This window comes from Rosa chinensis, chromosome 6 (assembly GCF_002994745.2).
Source record: "Rosa chinensis cultivar Old Blush chromosome 6, RchiOBHm-V2, whole genome shotgun sequence".
Taxonomy (NCBI): domain Eukaryota; kingdom Viridiplantae; phylum Streptophyta; class Magnoliopsida; order Rosales; family Rosaceae; genus Rosa; species Rosa chinensis.
In genome coordinates this window covers 16,028,571-16,053,247 of record NC_037093.1, presented here as the reverse complement: position 1 = coordinate 16,053,247, position 24,677 = coordinate 16,028,571, and the positions used below count along the sequence as shown (strand labels likewise).

The 24,677-nt window shown below is 36.8% G+C and overlaps 2 protein-coding genes and 2 long non-coding RNA genes across 4 annotated transcripts; all 4 read left to right on the top strand.

The window, feature by feature from the left end:
- The first annotated feature begins 5,397 nt into the window (after positions 1-5,397).
- LOC112171903 (long chain acyl-CoA synthetase 2-like) lies at positions 5,398-8,820 on the top strand. Its single transcript, XM_024309038.2, has 8 exons — positions 5,398-5,623; positions 5,944-6,673; positions 6,782-6,871; positions 7,353-7,401; positions 7,830-7,912; positions 8,188-8,227; positions 8,317-8,411; positions 8,516-8,820. Exons 2-8 carry the CDS (start codon positions 6,581-6,583, stop codon positions 8,666-8,668), a joined length of 603 nt encoding a protein of 200 aa, XP_024164806.2. The 5' UTR covers positions 5,398-5,623; positions 5,944-6,580; the 3' UTR covers positions 8,669-8,820.
- Positions 8,821-9,697: 877 nt separating this feature from the next.
- LOC112171930 lies at positions 9,698-10,260 on the top strand. The gene is made up of 2 exons (XR_005801588.1): positions 9,698-10,109; positions 10,185-10,260. It is a non-coding gene; the product is annotated as an uncharacterized LOC112171930 (long non-coding RNA).
- A 590-nt stretch (positions 10,261-10,850) lies between these two features.
- Positions 10,851-11,302, top strand: LOC112171929. The gene is made up of 2 exons (XR_002925180.2): positions 10,851-10,947; positions 11,028-11,302. It is a non-coding gene; the product is annotated as an uncharacterized LOC112171929 (long non-coding RNA).
- Positions 11,303-11,939: 637 nt separating this feature from the next.
- Positions 11,940-23,715, top strand: LOC112171890 (disease resistance protein RPV1). The gene is made up of 13 exons (XM_040508223.1): positions 11,940-13,051; positions 13,237-14,341; positions 14,504-14,779; positions 14,871-16,597; positions 17,220-17,429; positions 18,328-18,859; positions 19,286-19,362; positions 19,759-19,846; positions 19,956-20,077; positions 21,188-21,332; positions 21,904-22,077; positions 22,919-23,085; positions 23,275-23,715. Exons 1-4 carry the CDS (start codon positions 12,549-12,551, stop codon positions 16,431-16,433), a joined length of 3,447 nt encoding a protein of 1,148 aa, XP_040364157.1. The 5' UTR covers positions 11,940-12,548; the 3' UTR covers positions 16,434-16,597; positions 17,220-17,429; positions 18,328-18,859; positions 19,286-19,362; positions 19,759-19,846; positions 19,956-20,077; positions 21,188-21,332; positions 21,904-22,077; positions 22,919-23,085; positions 23,275-23,715.
- Positions 23,716-24,677: the final 962 nt, after the last annotated feature.

The window sequence follows — 24,677 nt, the reverse complement described above, 5'->3', positions numbered from 1 at the left end:
GGATTTGACCCTTCAGATGATCTTATAAGGAAAGCGAATCTAGTGAGCTGTACTGTTGAGTGTGAGGTGCCACGTGTCAGTGTGGACTCTCACCAATAATTTTTGGCCGGTGATCAATTGCCACAGCTGTGTTAGTGATGTCGACTGAGTAAACAATTTTGAGCAAGGCTACCGTGTCACGTAAGTATATCGATATACTAATTGGAGACTTATTTTAACTTATACACTCAAAATACTTTTTTTTTAATTTTTTTTTTGTAAAGTGGATATTGAAATATCGTTTACAAATTATTCTATTGAAGTTTCAACTGCGTCGCCTAGAACGTTCGACTGATCCAAGCTATTTTCTGTAGTTGCATTGTTATATTTTCTTATGATATGTTTGATAGATTTGCTTATATTTACCATGTGCTTTGTTTGGTCATATTAACTCAACCAAGTAACTGAGTTTCAGGACTTGAATGAGTGTCCTGTGCTTAAAGCCCTTCCATCATATGGCAGAGGAAGAGATGCAGCAGCTGTAAGGTAGTCCAATCTCATATTTGGAACAAATCTCACTAATGTCATTGTTACAAGTTCAATTCTTTCTTGCAAATTGCATTCCAATTTTTACTAAAGAATGATCTAATATGTAAATTTTGGTTATTTTTAGGATCCTAAGCTGGAAAAATTTCACGCTGATCAAATTGCAGCTCTGAAGGTTCGATTTTTAAGTGTTTTGTTTCATGTTGTTATATGGATGATGTGAGAATCGATTCAGTTGATAGACTTTAATGTTTTTTGTGATTTCATTTTTTTTTTTACTGTATGGACTTGGTGGCTTTAACTCACAGCTTCAAAACTTGATCCATCTCTAGCAGCCTCTTTCACACTTAAGTGGATATATGTAAAACTTTAACCTACCAGACTCTACAGGAATACCTCAACTCCCTTTGCATATAAATAACACAATATATTATTTTCATTTGAACTCAATTTGCCGGTATTTGACAAAAAAAAAAAGCCCCAATTTGCCAGTAAAGGCCTCATTTGATTATTGTACATATCTTGAATGTCGTTCATAATCACACATTTTATTTACAGCAAACATTAAAATTCTACTCACTTTCGATATGGTGAAAATGCACATGTGTCAATGAAATATTGAATTGTTTCAATTCATGCAACGACTTATTTGAGTGATGCAAGAAACTTGATTCTCTATAAGCTATTTATTTAGAAATTTCAGTTTGTCACTTGATCAGAAACATCTTTAACCTTTTGCTTATTTCTATCAATTGTGATTCAATTTAACTTGCTATGTTTGCACAGGGTTGTTTCAGTTGGTAACAAAGAAGCAAAAGTTCTATGTCAATCATTTTATCACTTAGCATTTCACCGACTCGGGGTTGCTATATCCCTACAAGTGCAAGAACTCTGTCTCTCTCAGGCAAGTCCTTATCTTATGTTTCTGTTCTGTATCTGTATATGTATGTATGTATATGTTATATCTGTCTGTCTTGGGAAGTTTTGTGTTTTTTCCTCTTTATTTTATTTTTATTATATTTTTTTTTTTTGTGGGCATGTTATGTCAGTTGAGTTTTTGTTGATTTCTGCTATCACAAGCCTTTCTAAGATTTTAACTTTTAGTCAATCAGTAATTGGTTTTCTTTTTGTTTGCTTATAGTTTGAAAGAAGTTTTTCAGTTTGCTAATAGAGTTTGCCATGCGATCCAATCTCTTTTTCTTTCCCTGTAGCTCATTTCTAGATACCCTTTATCCCATGTAATACCATCTGTTTCAAATCTCACGTCACTGATAACATCCTTCATGAGCTCACTAGCAATCTGGAAACTCTTATATTTTACTCCCAGACTTTTATAAGCAAGGTAGTAAACATATTTTCTAAAAAAACTGCTTTCACTACTTATAATTGATGCTTCAAACATACTTCTCTTAAGCCACATGCAACCAAATCTTAAAACCGAAATCCACCTGCAGTAATTAAATTATGGAGGATCATAAACTTCAATTATCTATGGAGCTTTAAATTCACAAATTTTTACGATCATCATCATTCTTTTCTATTTCTTTTACTTCCTTTTTTTCCCGATCAAATTAAACATCTAAAAATCCTTTAGTTTTAGAAAGCTCCATGTAACGAGACTACGAGAGAAATGCAACCTCATGAATTCAACTTCAAAATCAAACCCACTTCAAAATCAGGGTTTATATGCAGATTATGGAGAGCAAAGCGAATCAATCCCACTTGCTTCTTGAAAGGGGTGACTCTGTCACGAACACTCTAACCTCACTTTAATAACTTCCAAATTACCACAACAAAAACAGGGAAAAAATATCTTAGAAAAAGAAAAAGTAAATAAATAAAAGAACATAGCCAATAATGATCACAATTGAATTCATACACATTTTTATTCATCTTGGATTCAGACAAAAAAGCTAGGAGAGATGTAGTTTCTTCTGCATTAACTTATAGTTATTTTCCGTTAACTTTTCAATACAAGATGGTTGCACTAACTTAACTATAAGAGCTCTTTGCTATATGCCAATGCGTCTTCATAAACAATTCACAAATCCTCACTATAAACATCCTCCCACACTAATGCTTTTAGGTTAAACCTCTAACTCTATTTTCTTCGTTTTAAAGTGACAGGCAAGCTGACCATGAGCCAGCAACATCATCAATAGCAAAGCACAACCTAGGAAGCAGCAGAAATGACTCAACGTGTATATGATTGTAACTATTGTTGAACCAATTTTTGTACAACGGCTGGAGCAGCCAGGTGAAGTAACTCCAGCGGCAACTTTCACTACGCTAACCTACTCTGTACAGTTACAACTGGAGCAGCTACCCTTTTTGTACTGGTACAACTGGAGCAGCTACATATTTAAATATACTCCAGCAACAAGTTTAACTAGGTTAACCTAATTTTGAATAGACTTCAACTGGAATGAAAAATGTAAGGAAAGCCCTCCATGGTTTGAACTTAATGACTGAAATGTAAGTAATTTGAGTATCTATGTATTTTTGAAGGGAAAAATTTACCAACGGTGTCTGGACACTTAGGGGACTTTCAGAATGATACCTGAACTTACAAAGTTATCAATGTGATACCTGGACTCATTTTTTCATATCAACGTCATACCTACGACCAATTTCCGTCACAGAGCCATTAAATTTTACACGTGCGAGTCACTTAATGAAGACAAAAAGACCGATTTACCCTCGAGAAAAATTCACCAACAGTGTCTGGACACTTAAGGGACATTCAGAATGATACCTGAACTCACAAAGTTATCAATGTGATACCTAGACTCATTTTTTCATATCAACGTTGTACCTACGACCAATTTTGGTCACGGAGCAGTTAAATTTTGCACGTGCGATGCACGTGAGTCACTTAATAAAGACAAAAAGACTGATTTACCCTCAAAAGTTTTTTTTTTTCCTTTCCTTTTCTTTCTTTATTCTTCTTCTTCTTCTTTTTCGGTTTCTTTATTCTCTCCTTCTCTCCTTGCCAACACCACCGCTTTCGGAGAACCCACCATGGAATATGCAGGAAGAAAAATGGGGGAGAGCCACAACAACCTCCACCACCGGGCAATGACGTCGTCCTCCGTTCCTTCTCGATTGGGTTTGGGTATAAGGACTGCTTCTTCCTCCATCGCCAGCGAAATTGTGGAGGCTCGAGGCCACATTCTAAGGGCCACCGACCGGAAGGACAGCCACAACAAGGTCTACACCTCCAAAGGCCCCAGGGACCACCGCGTCCAGCTCGTCGCCCACACCGCCATTCAATTCTATGACGTGCAAGACCGGCTCGGATACGACCGGCCCAGCAAGGTCGTCGATTGGATCATCAAGAAATCCAAGGCCACAATCGACGAGCTGCCGCCGTGGAACCCGAACTCAATTTCTGTTCAGACAACTTCTTCTCCGACGGTGTCTATATCCGCCGCACAGGACACGCAGAACGCGAGCCTCCATTTCTCGATGGTGGAGGCTCCGAGTTCTTTGTCTGCTAATCGGCGAGGTGCAATGGTGGGTAGCAGCTGAGTGGCAGAGCTGGTGAATCAGAACAGCTCGAATTTTCTGCAGGTAAGGATGGTGTGGAGGCCAAAGTTGTTAATCTTTGGCTGCCTACAATTGCTTCTGATCGAAGTTTGGCTAGAGGCCGAAGTTGTCTGCTAGACCGATGAAGTTGCAGGTGAGGATGGTGTGGAGGTGGTGTTGCATGTCGGGAACGACGGAGAGGATGGCAGGGTGGGATTGGAGCTGTGATTTGAGAGTGGAGGGCTGGCAGGGTCTGAGTTTCTGATCAATGGTGTATAAAAGGAGGTCGGAGGAGAGAACGAGAGAGGTGGTGGCTAAGTCGTCGGCGGCGGCGGCGGGGATGAATTCGGAGTGAGCGGCGAAGCCTCAGTGCAATTTCAATTTGTTGTAGGATTTGAAGTGGGGGGAACCATAAACATTTGCGGTGCATGAAGGTGGATTGAGACACAGCGGCGGTGTTTGATCGGCAATCGGCCGTGGGAATCGGACGAGCAAGATGATTTAAATCTTGATGATTCAAATCAGGGGAAGAAGAAACCAAAAAAGAAGAAGAAGAAGAAGAAGAGAGAAAGAAAGAAGAATAAAGAAAGAAAGAAATAAAAGGGAAAAAAAAAAAAAAACTTTTGAGGGTAAATCAGTCTTTTTATCTTCATTAAGTTACTCACGTGCAAAATTTAACGGCTCAGTGATGGAAATTGGTCGTATGTACGACGTTGATACGAAAAAATGAGTCCAGGTATAACATTGATAGTTTTGTAAGTTCAGGTATCATTCTGAAAGTCCCCCAAGTGTCCAGACACCATTAGTGAATTTTTTCCTAAAACAAACTGAGGGCAGAATGTCTTTTTTACCCTCATTTTTAGGCTCACGTGAGTCACACGTGCTCACAGTTAATGGAGATGTGACGAAAGTTCACCAGAGGTATGACGATAATACGAAAAGTAAAGTCTAGGTATCACATTGATAACATTCAGAGTTCAGGTATCATTCTGAAAGTCACCAAAGTGTCCAGACACCGTTGGTGAATTTTTCCCATTTTTGAATGAAGCCTGCATTACATATAAGTAAATCTTCAATGCTATTTTAGTAGAATGAAGTTATTTTCAATTATGCATTTCATGGTTATAATTTGTTAACAACAACAAATTCTGCGGCACAATGTGGACACCGTTTCTAGTTAAAATATAAAATAAAACACTCGAGGAGCTGTGAGCCCAACAGCAAGCCCAGTAGCCACCTAGAAAGCCTTTGTTCCAATTGAAGGCCCACCCGGCCCAACAAGGCCATACCTAAACTGCACAGCGGCTTTGGAAACCTGGCTCTTGGCCGATAGGGTCTTGGATTGGTTTCAGGTCATTGATCCTCAGATTAAGATGGACGGAGATGGTATGACTTTTGGGGGGTCATATGGCTGACTGCTCCTGGAGGTGATTGGAAGCTAGATGATGGTGGCGGAGGCTGGTGGGATTCGGTTAGTCTAGGTCGACTTTCTGTCTCAGATGACGGCAGAGATTTAGGAGTGAAGGAGTCATTTTATCTTGCCTACCAAACTGTTTTGTACATTTAAAAAGTAGGTGATAAGCTATTTCTTTGGATATTGATGTTTGAGGTGCAAGTTGTTAGGATTGTGCATAAGTTGACTGCATATCATAATTAATATATACTTGAATCAGTTCAAATCATAGCGAAGATTCAGGAAATTAAACAAGGTTAAGTATTTAACTCAACGTGCTTTCTCACCTTAATTCATCATATATGTGTTTGGCCTATGAATGCTTTTGTGGTCATTGAAATGACCTTAATTTTCTAAATTAGCTACCACAACACACCAGAAGCAGATATATCTGAAAAGAAGAGATCTACATTTCATTAGTTTGTTAAATCGTGCAGGCCTTACTGAAAGCTGTGGTTGCTTTCCCCCTGACAACTATTGAAGCATGGCTTGAGTTGGTCCCAGAACTGGGATATGATGCAATTTCTAGTGTGCCACGTGGAGAGATTTCCCTGAGAGGAAAAACCTTGTTTTCTGGTTACCACAAGCTACAAGGTCTAACCAAAGATGGGCTGTTGGAGTCACTGTGGCAGTTTCTCAGGTATCAGACACCGTGGCAGTTATGGGATTGATCTTGTACGTTAAATCAAGTATCACAGGTATTGTGAATGCTACTGAGCTTATACAAAGTAGAATCATAGCCAAAAAAAAAAAAAAACAGAATCATAGCATATCATATTTTTATTCATTTTTCAGTCTGTTAATTGGAACTTGGAAGAAGTTAATATAAGAAAACAGGTCAAATGGCCCGAAAAGAAAAATGGGTAAAAATTGAAAAAAGTGTAAACGAAAAATGGCCCATACAAGTCTTGAAACTGTGAGCTTTGCGTTATTGGCACAATGCTTTAACCAGCTGAGCTAATATGCCAGTTGATAAGTTGGATAAGAATTAGATACAAGGAGTGAATATGGTAGTGGGATATGAGCACTTAGAAAGGCTCACTGGTGTGATTCGATTCAAATTATTAGTATGAGATGATGGCTGAAACTCTGTTTTCACTGGCATTGACTATTAAGAGGAACCCAAGCGGTCAAATGCTTGGTCAACGCCAAGTCAACGAGAAGAAGGTACTTTCCATTTCCATTTGAGCAATGGCAGCAACCCATTGAAACCCAGGAGCTCAATTTTGCTAATAGGAAATACTAATGCCAATTTTGTTTAATGCAAAATGACAGGCGGGTCCATATGTGTGGACTACATATCAAGAGGTGTATGATGCAGCCATTCATGTGGGTTCAGCCATCAGAAGCCATGGTGTCAATCCTGTAAGTCACACCTCTCCACTTATGTGTTTATGTATGTGTGTGTGTAACATTTTTATGGAAGAAAATGTGTTCTTGGTAATATAGGTGTATGTGTTATAGAGTTGATGGTAGTGGTAGTGAGAATAGTAACTGTGAAATGGAAAGATATTGTTTTTTTATTTTATATTGTTTCAATGTTTGCCGGGAGATAATTGTGGTATATAACTATATATGGATCAAATTGCCCCCAATGGATTATTGCAATGGAGGTAATAATACTGTAATGTTTTCCTTTTCATATTTGTGGATATTATGCAAGAGAATTCAATGAAGAAATGCTATGTTGACTATTGGGAGCACATTTTTGTGACTGGTGGAAGGATTGAACAACTGAATCTGATATTGGGGACTGAATCTTACTAGAAAGATTGCGACTTTTTAGCCTTATACTTGTGTGTGTGTTTTAATTTATTTTTATTTTTATTATTATATTTTTTTACAGGCCTGTGACAGCCATGCCATTACATATGTTCCCCTTTATGACACCCTTGGTATGCTTCCTTTTCTTTTTCAAGAATTCTTAGTGCATTGTAATATTTTCCAGTGGCAGATAGTGAACTTCAATAATGGTGCTCAAGTTTGATTAACTGAAGGGAAATTCTAAATTGTGTTAACTTTTTCCTTTTCAAAATCTGCCACTTTGCCATCATTTGTAAATCTGGATTGAGCTGTGTTCAGCGGCTGGCTGCTGAATGCTTGATAGTTGTCTATCGGAAACTACTGGACAGTAAAAAGTGTTTGCTAGCTAGCCATAACAAAAGTTTAGTAGCCAACCACTAAACATGCCAAACAGTTTTTGAATTCTACAGGTATAAGGGGAAGTTTTGGGAAAAAAGTTGTGGGGGGTCTAGGGAGAAAATTGGAAGCTGCATTTTCAGTTTCCCTTGAAATTTATTTGATTGACATTTCATGGTTTCAGTTGCAAGTGCTAATGCAGTTGAGTTCATCATCAACCGTGCTGAAGTTTCAATAGCTTTTGTTCAAGAGAACAAAATCCCTGCTGTAAGTTATTTTCCAAACTATGTGTTATCATCATAAGTTCATAACTAGATATTTGTTTTAACTTTGAAGCTGCTGATGTCTAATATTTTGGTACTAGAACATTCATAATCCAATTGAGTTGTAGAAAACATGATATAAATACAAAGACCAACTTGGCTTGTATACTTGATGGTTAATCTTAGTTCCTTTCCTAATATGCACTCCATTTATATAAAATTTGTTCCCCTCTCCTTTTCCTGCTTTCTAAGATCCTTACATGGTAATTTTTGCTGCAGATTATATCAATCCTTCCAAACTGTTCTATGCATTTAAAAAGTAGGTCATATACTATTTCCGTTAATACTTCCAAATTTAAAGGCCAAGTTGTTAGGATTGTATCTAAGGTATACATCTGCGTTGTTCAGTAATTGTCAGCTTCACAAATGTTTCTGCCACTCAAAAGAAGGAAGCAGAAGAACTGGGGGAATCTTGCTTTTTGTGGGAGGAATTCCTTCAGTTGGTAACTTCTCAACACTGTTTCTCAGTGAAGTTCTTGTTTTCAGTAAAGGATTGACCATTAACTTTTAACAATATAAAATCATATATTATCTTTCATATTCTCAGGGAAATTCAGATTCTGAACTACGCCCAAAACAGAGGACCGCTGTGTGCACAATAATGTATACAAGTGGAACGACTGGAGAACCAAAGGGCGTAATCGTTACTAATGCAGCATTAATGTCAGAAGAATTGTCAATAGACGTATACTTTTCCTAACAAATAGAGTGGTAAATAACTTGACACAGTTAACATCTTCAATTTTTTAGCTTTTTATTCTATCTTGATGTTTCTGAATTAATGCTTACTCTGCCTCTCTAAAAAAAAAAATAAATAAGAGAGGCAGAATAGCTCCTGTAACTTGTCCCGAGTTGTTTGGGGGTGTAATCTGGTGATTAATTTTCACCAGGTCATGTACCTATGTTTGGTCTATTGCATAGTTTTGAAGCATAAATGTACCTCATTTATATGTGAAGAGGCAAATAGACTTGTAGAGAACATGTTTCGGTCGTGGAGATTTAGTAGTTTTGTCACTGAAAAGGCCAATATAAGGCCGATTTTATTTTGGATTTTGTAGCATCATCAATATGAAATTATTTCCTCATTATTAAATGAAAATTGCAATCCTTGTTCTGTTTCCATACATATATGTGGTGCCTGTTTAAATGCTTTTATGCAGACAAAAATCTAAATCATGTAGATGCAATCCAATTTAGCAAGCAGTTATAGTTTATAGTAACATCTTCAAGACGTGTTGCTATTGCCAAGACATGATTGATAAAAGTTGGAGGTTGTACCGTAACCCTCAACTTGGATCCATATTAGTCAAATTATGCTGAAAGCTTTGTGGTTGGCCATCAAATTACAGATTTTCTACCAACTAATTGAACTAAGGGTACTAATAAAATTTTGAGTAAAGTCATCCGCTGAAAGATGCTTATTTGCAGATTTGTTTTATAGTTCATATTTTTCTTTTTTTCCAAAGTAACTCAGATGAAGTATTACCAATAGGTGGTTAAGGATTATATATTTTTATGAACTTTAGTTACTGAACGCAATTAACAATTTGACATTTCCCTGATGGCAATAATATTGATTACTGACATAAAATAAATTCTATGACAGTGTGCCGAAGAAGAATCATATTTTTCGTCTCCCGTTGGCCCATATATATGACCAAATAATTGCGAGCTATTGCATCTACAAGGGATCTTCAATAGGCTTCTGGTGAGGCGTAACCGCGTAAGTATATGTGTCATTCTTGCTATGTTCTTTTTCTTTAGTTTCCTTATTAAACTTGATTGATATCCTCTTCCTTACTTACCAACTTCAATATCTGTCCAATGTGATTGCCGTTGGACTTGCAGGATGTCAGGTTTTCACTGGACAACCTTCAGGAATTAAAGCCTACTATGTTTTGTGGGGTTCCTTGAGTTTATGATCATATATACACTGGTAAAACAGATTCATCAATTTGAACTGTATAGATGTATGTCCTTGAATTTCTTTGTTGTTAATATTTGGCTTAAATATTGTTAACATGTCCTTGAATTTCATTGTTGTTAATATTTGGCTTAAATATTATTTCCGAAGGTACTGCTAGTAAAGTTTCATCTGGTGGTGTGCTTAGGTAGACCCTTTTCCAGTATGCATATAACTAGTACGTCTCACTAAGACCTCCTTTTTGGTTTGCATTTGTATTCCTACCATAAACTAATTAATATATGTATTCCAGCAAGTTGGCAAATCTGGAGAAGGGTTTGCCACAAGAAAAAGCGGCACCTCTCTTGGACAAGCTTGTATTTAACTAGGTCAGTCATTCTATCCTTCACCTTTTCATTCTTGAAATATCTGGTTTTACATTCGAACAACACATTACTTCTATTTTATGAGTTACATTCTAACGAAGAGAACTAGAGTTCATCAGTTTGTTAAATATTGTAGGCCTTACTGAAAGCTGTGGTGGCTGTTTTACGTCCATTGGCAATGTTTATCCTATGATTGGGATTGTGTTCGTCTTTGTGCCACATCTGAATTTTGTGCTAGTGTCCTTCACCCTTCTTTCATGTTTTCTGAAGTTACAGACGGATATCTTAACATCCTAACTTTTATCTGGTCGGCAGATTTGGGTTTATGAGAACAGCTTCAAGTCATTTCTTGTTGCTGTGGTTGTTCCTGACAGAAAGGCCTTGGAGGACTGGGCAGCTAAGCATCATTTGACTGATGACTACAAATCATTGTGTCAAAACATGAAGGCAAGAAAATACATTTTGGATGAGCTCAATAGTATGGGTCAGAAACAGCATGTACTTCATCCCTGTTTCATGCTATGTTGCTTAAGTTTAGTCATCTGACTTAAAAGACATTTTTATTGCAGCTTCGAGGGTTTGAGTGGTTAAAAGCAGTTCATTTGGAGCCAAAACCCCTTTGACATAGAGAGGGATCTCATGACTCCAACTTTCAAACTGAAAAGACCGCAATTACTCAAATATTACAAGGTATGATTTTCTACTTAGATAAGAAAAGGTTGGAACTTTGATAAGTTAATCCTAAGTATGTTGAATTATATCATCTGCAGGACCAAGTTGAAAAACTTTGTAGTGGAGCAAAGGGTGGAAAATTATAAGAACAGAGCTGGAAGCAACTATTGGATAAATCTAGCTACATCACTTTCCCAAAATTTCGATTGCCTGATCTTTTGTTGATGAAAAACTACATACGACTGTAAAAGAATATCTAGCCGGGATTTACCCATATTGACATTTGTTCTAAGTTTGTGTATAGATAAGTAAAGATCGTATGAAATTTTAATGTTTATCCTTTCATCCAAGATAAAATATTTCTTGTTTATTCTAGAATTCGTGTTGATCCCAAATGTTGTGCTTGCATTTAACGAGGTGTAACATTTAGTTGATCATTTCAGATGGTGAAACTAGTGTGCTACTTACTCCGAAAGCGATTAAAATCATGTGTGAAAGACCAACTGGTTCACTCTCTCTTCTTTTCTTTTGGGGACAACTTCTGAAAACGTAAGGTCAAAATTAACAAAAGACTTGACAATTGTGAAATTAGAGCTACATAAATGTCTTTAACCAACTGTTTCGCTTTAACTAGCAGGTAGCAGTGAACTTAATTGTATAAAAGTATGGGTTAAGTAATCAACAATAAAGTTTTACTCTCAGAAAAGAAAAAAAATCAACAATAAAATTTGTTTTTTAATTTTAGAATCAATAATAATAAAAGTACTTAGTGTCATGTTTTTCGAAAAAGAAGAAAGCAATGAGTCCTACTTCTGCAACCCATAAAAAGAAGAAATTCTTTGAACTAAAATTATGTTCTGATGATGAATATAGTGTGCTTTTCCAGTTTTGCCATTCAGTCCAAGAAATAATGCATGAAGTCAAAAAAAAAAAAGAATTGCAGTTTCTTCCACCGGTCGATATACAAATGTGTCGTCTCTCATTTTACCAAACTCTCAATAATCAATCTCACTTGGTTGCCAGTTCCATTAAGCTTTGCTTCTAAACAAACTTCTTTCTTTATTCTTTTACAATTTTACCACTAAATCAAGAGATAGTCGTTGGCAATCAGGCAATTGCATCTACCTCTCAACCAAACCAATAATTGCATTGGCAAAATATCTCCCACTCATTCGGCGGTGACTTGACTGATCCAGTTCTCTTCCTGGAAGAGTCTTCCATTGCCTTTTCTTCTTTTCTTGGTAGTTTCGCTTCATCTTACAGGAAAAACTGTGATCAGTGCACCTACCGAGAGCCTCGTCCTCTTCTGCCCCTTCTTCATTTCACCAGCAGTCAAACAACAACCGTTCCTGCTTTTTCCACCCGTTCATACTTCATACACATACAATCTGTTTCTGCTTTTTCCACTTTACCTTCTCTTCTTCTCCTTTTCTTGGTAGTTTCGTTTCATCTTACACGCCTTTGACTTCACACTGACGTTGATCGAAGCTCCCAGGAAACTGTGATCAAGCAGTGTACCTATATTTGAGCTGTGCTCCTTTTCAGTTCTTCTTCCTCTTCCGCTCCTTCTTCATTCCATCAGCGAGGTGAGCGTGAAATCAAACAAAAAGCTAGATTCAATGGCCATCCAATTGAGAGCTTCTTCTTCTCTCTCCTCTGCTTCTTCCACCGGTTCCTGGAGACATGATGTGTTTCTGAGTTTTAGAGGCGAGGATACACGCTACAATTTTACAGATCATTTGCACAGAAATTTGGTTCGAAGGGGGATCAACACTTTCATAGATGATCATCTTACACGAGGAGAGACAATATCACAAGCACTTCTCCAAGCCATTGAAGGATCAAAGCTCTCTCTCATTGTGTTCTCTGAAAACTATGCATCCTCAAAGTGGTGTTTGGATGAACTGGTTCATATCCTTGAATGTAGAAGATCAAAGAACCAAATGGTTCGGCCAATCTTTTACAAAGTGGATCCATCGGACGTGAGACACCAAAGAGGCACATTTAGTAAGGCCCTTGCAGAGCATGAGCGCCGATACAAAGATGACGAGAACAAGGTGTTAAGATGGAGAGCAGCTCTTTCAAAAGCAGCAAATTTATCTGGGTGGCATTTCCCGGGCGGGTACATTCTAGTTTTCCTATATAATCGTTTGTCATAAAATATGCATTCTTTTCATTAAATATATGCTTGTTCCATCTTTGCTTTTTTAAGCTTGAGTGAGTATTAAATCTTTGCTTTTTATTTTGAAAACCATAGGTAAGGGATTTTATTTTTATTAAATGTTTCATTTAATTTTAACTCGGCAGGTATGAATCTAAATTTATTGATGAAATCATTGAAGATATTTCTGCACAAGTAATAAAACAAACCCCTTTGAATGTGGCAAAGTTTCCAGTCGGGATAGAATCTCGTGTACAATATATGCTTGAACTCTTAGATGTTGGAAGAAGTGATATACGCATGGTTGGGATATGGGGAACCGGAGGAATAGGGAAGACAACAATTGCTAAAGCTGTTTACAATTCAATTGCTAATGAGTTTGAAGATAGTTGCTTTTTGGCAAATGTTAGAGAATGTTCAGTGCCGCATGAGGGTCTAGTCAACCTACAAAACAATATTCTTTTTAAGATTTTAGGGGGCACAGAATTGAAAGTAATGAATGCTGATCAAGGAATTACTTTGTTGAGCGAAAGGTTGAGATATAAGAGGATTCTTTTAGTTCTTGATGATGTGGATCAATTGGACCAGTTAGAGAAATTAGCTGGGGGACCAGATTGGTTTCACAGCGGCAGTAGAGTTATCATAACAACAAGAGATAAGCATTTGCTGATTGCTCATCAAGTGAATCAAATATACAACGTCCGGAGACTAGATTGTGATGAAGCTCGTGAGCTCTTCTGTGCAAATGCCTTGATGACTGATAGAAATATGGATAACGGAGAAAAACTCGCAGTTAATACTATTGTTAAATATGCTCAAGGCCTTCCATTAGCGCTGAAAGTTTTAGGTTCACATCTGTGCAGTAAACCTATACATCAGTGGCAAGCTTTATTAGATGGTCATAGAAGAATTCCTCTTCAAGGCATTCAAAAGATTCTCAAAATCAGTTACGATTCACTGGAAGAACCAGAGAGAGAAATATTCCTTCACATTGCATGCTTCTTCAAATATAGATATAAGAACGATGTGATAGGTTTATTAGAAGGTTGTGGTTACAGACACCCTACGTCTAGTATTGAAGTTCTTGAAAAAAAGGCCCTCCTAAATATTGAAGATGCTTATATTTTCATGCATGATTTGCTAGAAGACATGGGGAAAAAAATAGTTCATGAAGAGTCGCCTAAAGAGCCTGGTCGGCGCAGCAGATTGTGGTATCACAATGATGTTCTCCAAGTTCTAACAGAGAACACAGTAAGTGTGCAGTTCTATACTTCTATCCATTTTGGCAACTAATTTATGGATAATATGTATAATATAATTTTCTTTTTGAATTTTTGAATAGAAAAATGAAATTTCAAAACACTTTATTATATAAAGTACTCATTTTGCTAATACGGTTGCCTTTTTCATTAGGGAACAAGTAAAATTGAAGGTATAATGATAAAGATGCCTACAACTGATGAGATACGCTTGAGTCCTAAATGCTTCAAAAAGATGACAAATCTTAAAATTTTTATAAACGTCAATGGACGGTTATGTGGAAAGGTTGATTATTATCCGAATCAGTTGCGGGTACTTGATTGGCGTGACTGTCCGGTAACATCTTTGCCCTCCTATTTTAATTTGAAGAATTTGGTTCAACTTATTATCCCTTGGAGCTGCATTCCACGTTTTGGAGAAGTATTCAAGGTATTTATAAATTTTCAAGAATTTACTTTATTAAAGTCTTTACACCTTACCAATTTTTCATTTGATTTTTGCTTCTTCTTTGGTATGACAGAGAATGCAAAATCTGAAATCCTTAAATTTGAGTGGATGTAAATTCCTAGCACAAAGCCCAGACCTGTCTGGAAGCCCAAACTTAGAGTTCCTGGATCTAAGCAGGTGTGAAAGTTTAAAGAAGGTTCACCCTTCGGTTGGATCCCTCAAAAAGCTTGTTGACCTGAATCTTTACAGATGCTCTAACCTTGAGAGGCTACCTGGAAAAGTCAACTGGAGATCCCTCCGATCCATTCATCTCGACGACTGCACAAGGCTGGAGAGTTTCCCTGAAATTGAGGGAGAGATGAAATACATGACACGCTTGATGCTATACAACACTGGCATCAAAGCATTGCCTTCATCCATTGGATATCTAATTAACCTTGAACAGTTGGAGATACAAGATTGTGGAAACCTCACAGATCTACCCTGCAGCATTTATGAATTGCAGAAGTTATGGAGGGTTTATTTGTGGAAGTGCCCAAAACTCGTAAGATTCCCAAATAAGGTGGAGTCTGAAGTGCTTCCAACTTACTCAAAGGTTCCACCTATTTCTTTATCGAAAAGAAATAGGTGGCTTCCAGGCAGTTCATTGGAGCCAGAGCCAGACACTGAATTCAATTCGGCGCTTCCTTGTCTATTTTCCTTCTGGGCGAGTGGATGCAATTTGTCTAATATTGATTTCCTCGCGTCCCTTGATTGTGCATCCACTTTATATGAACTTGATTTATCAGAAAGCCCCATTGTTATCCTTCCCGAATGCATCATCAACAAATTTGTCAACTTGAGGGGTCTCAATTTGATCGGCTGCATGAGGCTCGTAGAAATTCCAGAGCTTCCACCGAGTATTAGATGGTTGGATGTGAGGGATTGCGTATCATTGGAAAGAATTTCGAAGTTGTCAAACATTTTGGAGCGTAAAGAATCACAAATAATGATTGAGGAGATGGACTTGACTAATTGCTGGAGACTCTGTCAAAATTTGGTTGAGATGGCAAACAAGGATGATGATGATGAAGTGCACGCTGATCTCTTCTCTCGACTCCTATCTTCTCAGCAATCCAAATTCACAATTAAATTTCCAGTTCCAAGAAGCGAGGTTCCAAAGTGGTTCAGCTGTCAAATGGATTTCATGGGGCATCGACGGTTTGAATTTTATATCGAAACACTTGCAAATTTCAAATGGGACAACGCAGGATTGGCTCTCTGTGTTGCTGTTGATCAAAACCTGCAAGATCCTTGGACTGGTTTTACAGTCTATATTCACATCAATGAAGTAAGTGTTTCAACTCTCGGCACACAGTGGGTTGATTCAGGAGAGTCGGATCATGTGTGGCTGCACTATGTTCCCTTCCTTGAAATGTGGCGATTTGGTTATATGCGTCCATTGCCCCCTTTTACGTGTCGAGTCATTATTTATCAATATAAGGTCTCTAAGTCCTCCATAAAAAGCTGTGGTGTCCACCTTGTAATGCCACCCAATGAAGACGTTACTATGAAGCTAATCCGTGCAGAGAACCTCACCAGTGAACTTTCCGATGATGAAATTGGAAAGGTATCGTTTCCTTTTGTGAAAATTTGAACGGAGAACAAAAATTGCTATTGCAGGACCCCTGGGACAATTATCGTCCCAAACAGAGGACTGACAGCAAAGAATTATATACTGATGCACAACTGGAGAACGAAAAGCTGTAATTATTACTGATGCAGCATAGCATTGTCTATGGACCAGTGTTACGAATACAGGTTTACATTTTCAAATTCTCCCTTTCTTTGATATCTTTGGAGTTTCAAAATTGGTTTGTAATATCAACTCTTTGTTGGCATTCTCCATAAGTGTGGATAGAGTTGAACTAGTTTACCATGCAGTCCATGCCCAATTCCATGTAACTAATAAGTGCAAAATTGCATCAGTGAAAGGAATATTAAATTTGTAGTTTAGAAGCTTGATCTAGTGCACTAAATCTACTTCACTAAACTCACTGATGAACTTGTAGATGTTTTTCTCTTCCGAAAGGCACTTTCAAGGTCTTTCCATTTTCTGAGTTTATAGCATAGTTTTCTGAATTTATTTTCCCATTCAAGAAGTTCAAATCATGATTGTTTCGATCGGTCACCATGCCAAACATATATTTACGGCGTCTGATTAGAATGATATTTACTTGAAGGCATGACTTAAGGTATGGAAATAAGTTTATTCACATGCATTGTCCAATGAATGCAGTGTAATTGCAATTATTTTTTTCTTTTATTTTATCAGTTTCTTGTTCAGTTACCGCTCACCACTACATTATATTGAACTTGGGAAATATCTATCCTTTGTTTTTGTAATTGTAAAATTTATGTATGCCTTATATTGTTCCTGCAGGAAAATATAGTTCCCTCTTCTGGAAACATACACTGTTCCAATATGCATACAACTTTACCAGCTCATCAGTTGATATTTTGCATTTTCATATTCATTGGCAGTCTTATTCTAAGCTACAAAGGTTTAAATAACAAGCAGATGGGATATCAGAAGAAAGGTCTTCCAAAAGGTGAAGCACCACCTTGCCTACACAAGCTCGACTTTACAAAGGTCAGTAATTCTATCCTTCATCATTCCATTATTTGAAGTAGCTGGTTTACATTCAAATAATGTGCTGCTTTCTTTTTTAAAGAACATACACTAAAAGAAATATAGAAAACTGAGAATCTGGTGTCCCAATTGTCGTTTTTGTTTACAAATTTGCTTGCCTGCATCTCTCAAAATATCAATCACAACATACACAAAATGGATTTGTTGCTTTGCATATTATTTGTCTTTGTGGTCAAGTGTATTTTCAAAGCAACCAGCCTCTTCCAACTTCACCTCAGAAACAATAAATTTTCCCTTTAGAAAAGCAGGTATTGGAAAGTATGAGTAGAGGGAATTGCTGTTATGCTATGTATGGGTTACAATAGGACAAATGCATCTAATATTCACTTGTACTCTGTATATGACCATATCAAAGATGCAAATGCTATTGGTCATAATAGGTCCTTATTGGACCTTTACTTGTATTGTAATAATGTGTTACTAGTCCTGAACTATGATCACATCTAAGACTATTTAATTTCAATCAAGATTCAAAGAGAGGAAACCGAGTGATGATGGTGATTAGAGAGTTCTGAAGAAACTTAGATCTCTAGCTACTTAATGAGTTAATGAAATAATGATCTAAATTTGTCGAGGAATGAAGGACAATATTTTCATGTGATTGAGTTCTTCTACAGATTATGTAAATTATGTAGAACATCGAGGTGCTTGTTGGTTTACATAAGGCAATAATTTTTCACTCCACCACCAACCATAGACATGAACTAATTTTCTGCCAAAATAAAGCACATTTTATGGGCTATATATCCATTTTGTACAACGTTCTATTCCCTCATTCATTATTAGTGGATGTGCATATGGCAAACGATTGGATTTTGATATGTTTTAACGTTTGCAGGGACATCGTTGTGGTATATATAAATCAAATTTCTGCCAGTGGCTTATTGCAATGGACATAATACTGTATTTCAGATATATGCATATCATGCAAGACACTTGAATGAAGAAGCTCTGTCGGTCAATGTGAAAGTGGTTGGGAAGAAGGTACCACCATTTTCATTTGAGCAATAGCAACAACCCATTGAATCTCAGAGCTCAATGACTGGCGGGTTCAACAATCAGAAACTGCGGTCTCAATCCTGTAAGTGAAGTCCCCAATCAAATTGCCCCCAGTGGAGGTAATAATAATACTGTATTTCTTTTCTTTGTTTCATATTTGAGCATATTATGCAAGACACTTGATTGGAGAAGAGGTATTGTTGAGAGCCGATTTTGTGACTGGTTGAAGTATTGAATAAATCAAACTGAATATATTGGGGCTGAATCTTACTAGAAAAAATGTGACCTTTTAGTCTTATGCTTAATGTTTGATGTTTACAGGCATGTAACAGCCATGCCATTACATATATTCCCAGTTTATGTCACCCTCGGTACACTTCCTTTTCCTTTTCAATAATTCTCAATGCATCATGCATGTATTACTTTCGAGTTACGGTTAGTGAACTTCAGTGGTGGTGCTTTCTTCTGAGTAAATGAAGGGAATTCTAAATGGTCTTGACTTTTACCTTTCCAAAATATACCAATTCACCTTCTTTTGTAAATTGAACTTAGTGACTGGCTAATCAATGCTTGATAGTTGCCTATCGAACTCTCGGCAACAACTGGAAACTACTGAACAGTACCATGTGTTTGAAAGCCAGCCACAATGAAAGTTCAGTAGTGAACCACCAAACTTGTCAAACAGTGTTTCAATTCTGTAGGAGTTAACTTGTGGTGGGTCCAGGGAGAATATTGGACTGTGCATTTTCAGTTTGCCTTGAAATTTATTTGACCAACTTTTCTTGCTTATGCTGCAGGTGCTAATGCAGTTGACTTCATCATCAACCATGCTGAAGTTTCAATAGCTTTTGTTCAAGAGAACAAACTCCCTGCTGTGAGTTATTTTCCAAACTATAATGTCATTATCATAACTAGATATATGTTTGAAGCCACTGCTGTCTTATATTTCGGTACTAGAACCTTCATAATCCAATTTTGTTGTAGTAAACATGATATAAATACAAAGACCAACTTGCCTTGTATATTTTGACCCTTTGATTGTTATCTTGGTTTCTTCCTATTATGGCACTCCGTTTATATAAAATTATTCCCCTCACCTTTTCATGTTTCCTAAGATCCTTAGGTGGTAATTATTTCTGCAGATTTTATCATGCTTTTCAAACTGTTCTGCGCATGTAAAAAGTAGGTCATATACTATTTCCTTAGATACTTGAAATTCGAGGTCCAAGTTGTTGGGATTGTATTTAAGGTATACATCCGTGTTTTTCAGCAATTGTCAGCTTCACAAATGTTTCTAGCACTCAAAGGCAGAAGAACTAGGCGTATCTTGCTTTTCGTGGGAGGAATTCTTTCAGTTGGTAATTTCTTAAGTCTTAACACTGTTCATCTCACATAAGTTCTTGTTTTCAGTAAAGGATTGCCCATTAACTAGAGCAATATAAAAATTTTATCATCTTTCATCTTCAGAGAAATTCAGATTGTGAAGTACCTCCAAAACATAGGACTGCTGTTGCACAATAATTTATACATGTGGAACAACTGGAGAACCAAAAGGTGTAATTGTTACTAATGCAACATTAAAGTCAGAGGTATTGTCAACAGACCGTATACTTTTCCTAACAGAAACAACTACTTAACACAGTTTGATATTTCAATATTCTAGCTTTTTAACATATTCTATCTTCTTGTTTCTGAATTAGTGCTTCTTCTGCCTCTTGAAAAAAAAAATAAAAAAAATTTATATAGAGGCAGAATAGCTCCTGTAACTTGGCATGAGTTATTTGGAGTGCAATCTGGTGTTGGATTTCACCAGGTCCTCTACCTATGTTTGGTCTATTGGACAATTTTAAAGCATAAATGTACCTCATTTTATGTCAGAGGCAAATAAACTAGCAGAGAACATTTTGGTCATGGAGATTTAGTAGTTTTGTTGCTGAAAAGGCCAATACAAGACTATTTTCGTTTCGAATTTTGTAGCATTATCAATATGAAATTATTTCGTCATTCTCAAATGAAATTATCGATCCTTAATCTGTTTCATCTGCCTGATTAAAATGCTAGTTTTGCCAAGAAAAATTTTAATCATGTGGATGCAACCCAATTTAGCAAGCAGTTATAGTTTATTGTAACATTTCCAAGATTTGTTGTTTTTGCCAAGACAACATGTGAGGACGTCATTCTCCAAGACGGTTTTGTCTAGGGATAAAAAGAATTTCACTTTGCAATGAGCTTGTTGAACCAATTGGTTGCTTTCTATTTGGTGGTGTTAGCAGTGTTAACTATGTCAGGATGATCAAAGTTGGGGGTTGTACTGTCCCTCAACTAGGGGAAATTTATACTTTCATTTTGGCAGATGTTGGACCCTATATTAGAATTAGATCAAACCATGCTGAAATCTTTGTGGTTGGCCATCAAATTACAGATTTTTTACCAACTAATTTATATAAGGGTACTAATAGTCTAATACAATTTTGAGTAAAGTCATCCTGTGAAAGCAGATTATTTTATAGTTTACATTTTTTTCCAAAGTAACTTCATTGAAGTATTACCAATACTTGGTTATACAGCTGTATTTGCCTCAATATGATCGTTTCCTTTTGTAAAAGATTTCCTCATTTTTGCCTCAGTAGTTTCAGAGATAATAATGGACATTTGTAGCAAAATAGAGGACTGACATCTCAACAATTATGCTATTGCAGGACTAATGGAAAGTTATCATCCCGAACAGTGGACTGACTGCAAAGTAATATATACTGACGCACAACTGGAGAATGAAAAGCTGTAATTAGTACTAGTGCAGCAATATTGGTAAAGCATTGTGTATGGATCAATGTGACGAATAAGGTTACAGTCCAGATTCTCCCTCTTTTTTGATATCTTTGGAGTTTGAGAGTTAGTTTGTAATAAATAATATCAACTCTCTTTGGCATTCTCCATTTGTGCGGATATAGTAGTTGAACTAGTTTTCCAAGCCTGGTTCCATGAAACTAATAAATGAAAAATTGCATTATGGAAGGTGATACTAAATTTGTTTTTGAAGTTTGAGCTAGTGTACTAGTCATAATTCACTGAATTCTTTTAAGGTATTTGTATTTTCTGAGTTTATAGCATTGTTATCTGATATTATTTTCTCATTCAAAAGTAAAAAGTTCAGATTATGATTGTGTCGATCAATCAACAAACATATATTTTCAGCGTCTGATTTAGAATGATATCTACTTGATCGAAGGCATGATTTGAGAAAAGTGAAATCAAGTTATTTCACATGCAGTTTCCAATTAGTTTTATGTAATTGCAATTATTTTCTTCTTTCATTTGATCAGTTTCTTGTTTACCACTACATTATAATTAACTGAGAAATATTTGCCCTTGTCTATTGTTATTGTATAATTGATGCCTAAATTTGTTCCTGCAGGTATTGAGTATAGTTTCCTCCGGTGGAACCATAGCCAGCTCATCAGTTGAAACTTTGCATTTGCATTTTCATTGGCAGTAGTCTTATGACTACTGAAAGGTTTAAATAACAAGAAGTTGGGATATCTGAAGTAGTGTCTTCCAAAAGACGAAGCACAAGCTTGGCTTTAAAAAGGTCAGTAATTCTGTCCTTCATCATTCGATTTTTCGAACGAACTGGTTTTACATTCAAACAATGTATTGCTTTCTTTTTTTAAGAACTGATACTACAAGAAACATATAAAACTAAGACTGTTTGTGCCCCAATTGTCAAATTTGTTTACCAATTTACTTGCCTGCATCTCAGATTATCCATCACAATCTACACAAAATGGATTGGTTGCTTTGGATATATTGATCTGTCCTTGTGGTCAAGTGTGTCTCTGAGGCAACCAGCCTTGTCCAAATTTACCTTCAGAAAACCAAAAACTTTCCCATCAGATAAGCAGGTGTTGGAAACTATGAGTAGAGGGTATTGCTTCATTGCTATGGGTTAAAATAGAACATATGCATATATTATTGGCCATAGCATAGATGTAGATGGTATTGGTCTCATAACTAGGTCCTTAATGGACCTTTTTACTAGTACTGTAAAAATGTATTATTAGTCCTGAACTATGATAAAATCTCAGACTACTTAATTTCAATCAAGGTTCACAAGGAGAGGAAACTGAGTGATGATGGTGATTAGAGAGTTCTGAAGTATTATGACATCTTAGATCTGTAGCTATTTATGGAGTTAAGGGAAGACCTTTCTCTATAAGTCAATGGAAACCAAAGTTAAATCAGAGGTTGGGCTAGGACAAACTGAATTTGTTGAGGATTGAAGGACAATATTTTGGTGTGATTGAGCTGATCGATGTAAAGGTTAAGTAACTTATGAAGGACACTGAGGTGCTTGTTGATTTACACATGGCAATAATTTTTAGTCCATCACCAACCCGTAGACATGAACTAATTTTGCTGTCAAACTACAGCACATTGTATGGGCTATCTATCCGGAGGCGATATTGGAGAATGGCAGCCTAATGGAGCAATGAAAGTTATAGACAGGAAAAAGAACATATTTAAACTGTCTCAAGGTGAATATGTTGCTGTGGAAAGAATTGAAAGCAAATACTTGCAATGCCCCCTTATCACATCGGTATGTCACCAACTTCTATATTGTACTTGTATGATAACAAGAGTACTTACCTTTATTTCATGAATAAATGAGTTTTTGTTTGTCTTTGTGCTACATTTGAAATTTATTCTAGTTTCATGTACCCTTCTTTCTTGTTATCTGAAGTTATCGACAGATATCTTAACATCATAACTTTCATCTGGTTGGCAGATATGGGTTTATGGAAACACCTTCAAGTCATTTCTTGTTGCTTGGTTGTTCCTGACAGAAAGGCCTTGCAGGACTGGGCAGCTGAGCATCATTTGACTGATGACTACAAATCATTGTGTCAAAACCTGAAGGCAGGAAAATACATTTTGGATGAGCTCAATGAGCAGCTCAATAGCACATCTTAGAAACAGCAAGTGTGTGGTCCATCGCTGTTGCTAAATTTATGCTATGTTGATTGATTAGTCATCCGACTTAAAACACATTTACATTGCAGCTTCGAGGGTTTGAGTTGTTAAAAGCAGTTCATTTGGAAGCTAACCCCTTTGACATACAGAGGGATCTCATGACTCCAACTGTCATTGGATTCTTCATTTGAATGACATGTTGACTATTTATGTATTTTATATGGATGTGAAATAGCCAATTATCAGTTTTGGGTTATTGGATTTATTAAAACAGCAAGAGGCATCTCCATAGATGGTAAGAAACACATCCAGTTTAGAGTCTTGGTTAAGAAATCTGTGTTTGTTGAGGACCACAGCATTTGAAGCATATTTCATACAATATGGAGCTTTAATGCATTTATAGGCATGTTATTGTTGGTGGTTCATGTAGCCTGCAATTGTTGCATTAGTAGTTATACAAGTCCTCTGTTCTGTTGAACATGAGGCTCTTTCATAGCTATGTGTTTTGGTTGCAAACTGACAGAACCTTTTATCAGATTTTTCAAGCTATTGATTTCCATATGTGCACAAAGGAACTTATTGCTATATACGATTATCTTTTGGAAAGAATCCTGATACTTACTAGTTTCTCTCAAGTATTTCAATCGACATCATCATTGGAAAGTGTGTAAGCCTATCTGCAATACTGCAGAGTTACTCTTGAAGTCCATGAATTCTGAAACCAAATCCATAGTTTATATATCCCATTGCTAAAGATTATCAAACAAACCGAGACCCTCTCTCTCTAAACTGTAGAGAGAGAGTAGATCTGGAAAAAAAAACCCCTCCCCCTTCCCTTGTGCCCAATCTTAATCCCTCTGGATCTAGATTGAAGGCTTAAGCTTCTCCTTGATCCTTTTCAGCGTCCTCAAGAATCTGCTGCTCTCGTCTCACCTTTATGGTGTTCTTTTGCTCCCTTTGTGGTATTTTCTGGCTATGTCCAGTTCATTCCTGGCACTGTCCAGATCGGGAGGACATTGTTCCTCACCTCTTTTTGTCTTTCTCAATGTCAATCAATCCCACATCTTTCCAGATCTTTGGTTACCCAACCCCAAAACAAGTCTTCTCATTTCACTTTCAACCTCCATGAGAGCTACTGTGGCTGCAATGATAAAGTGCAAGGCACTTACCTAAGGGAGTATGGGTGCTCACTCATGGGTTCGTCACCCCCCATTCTCC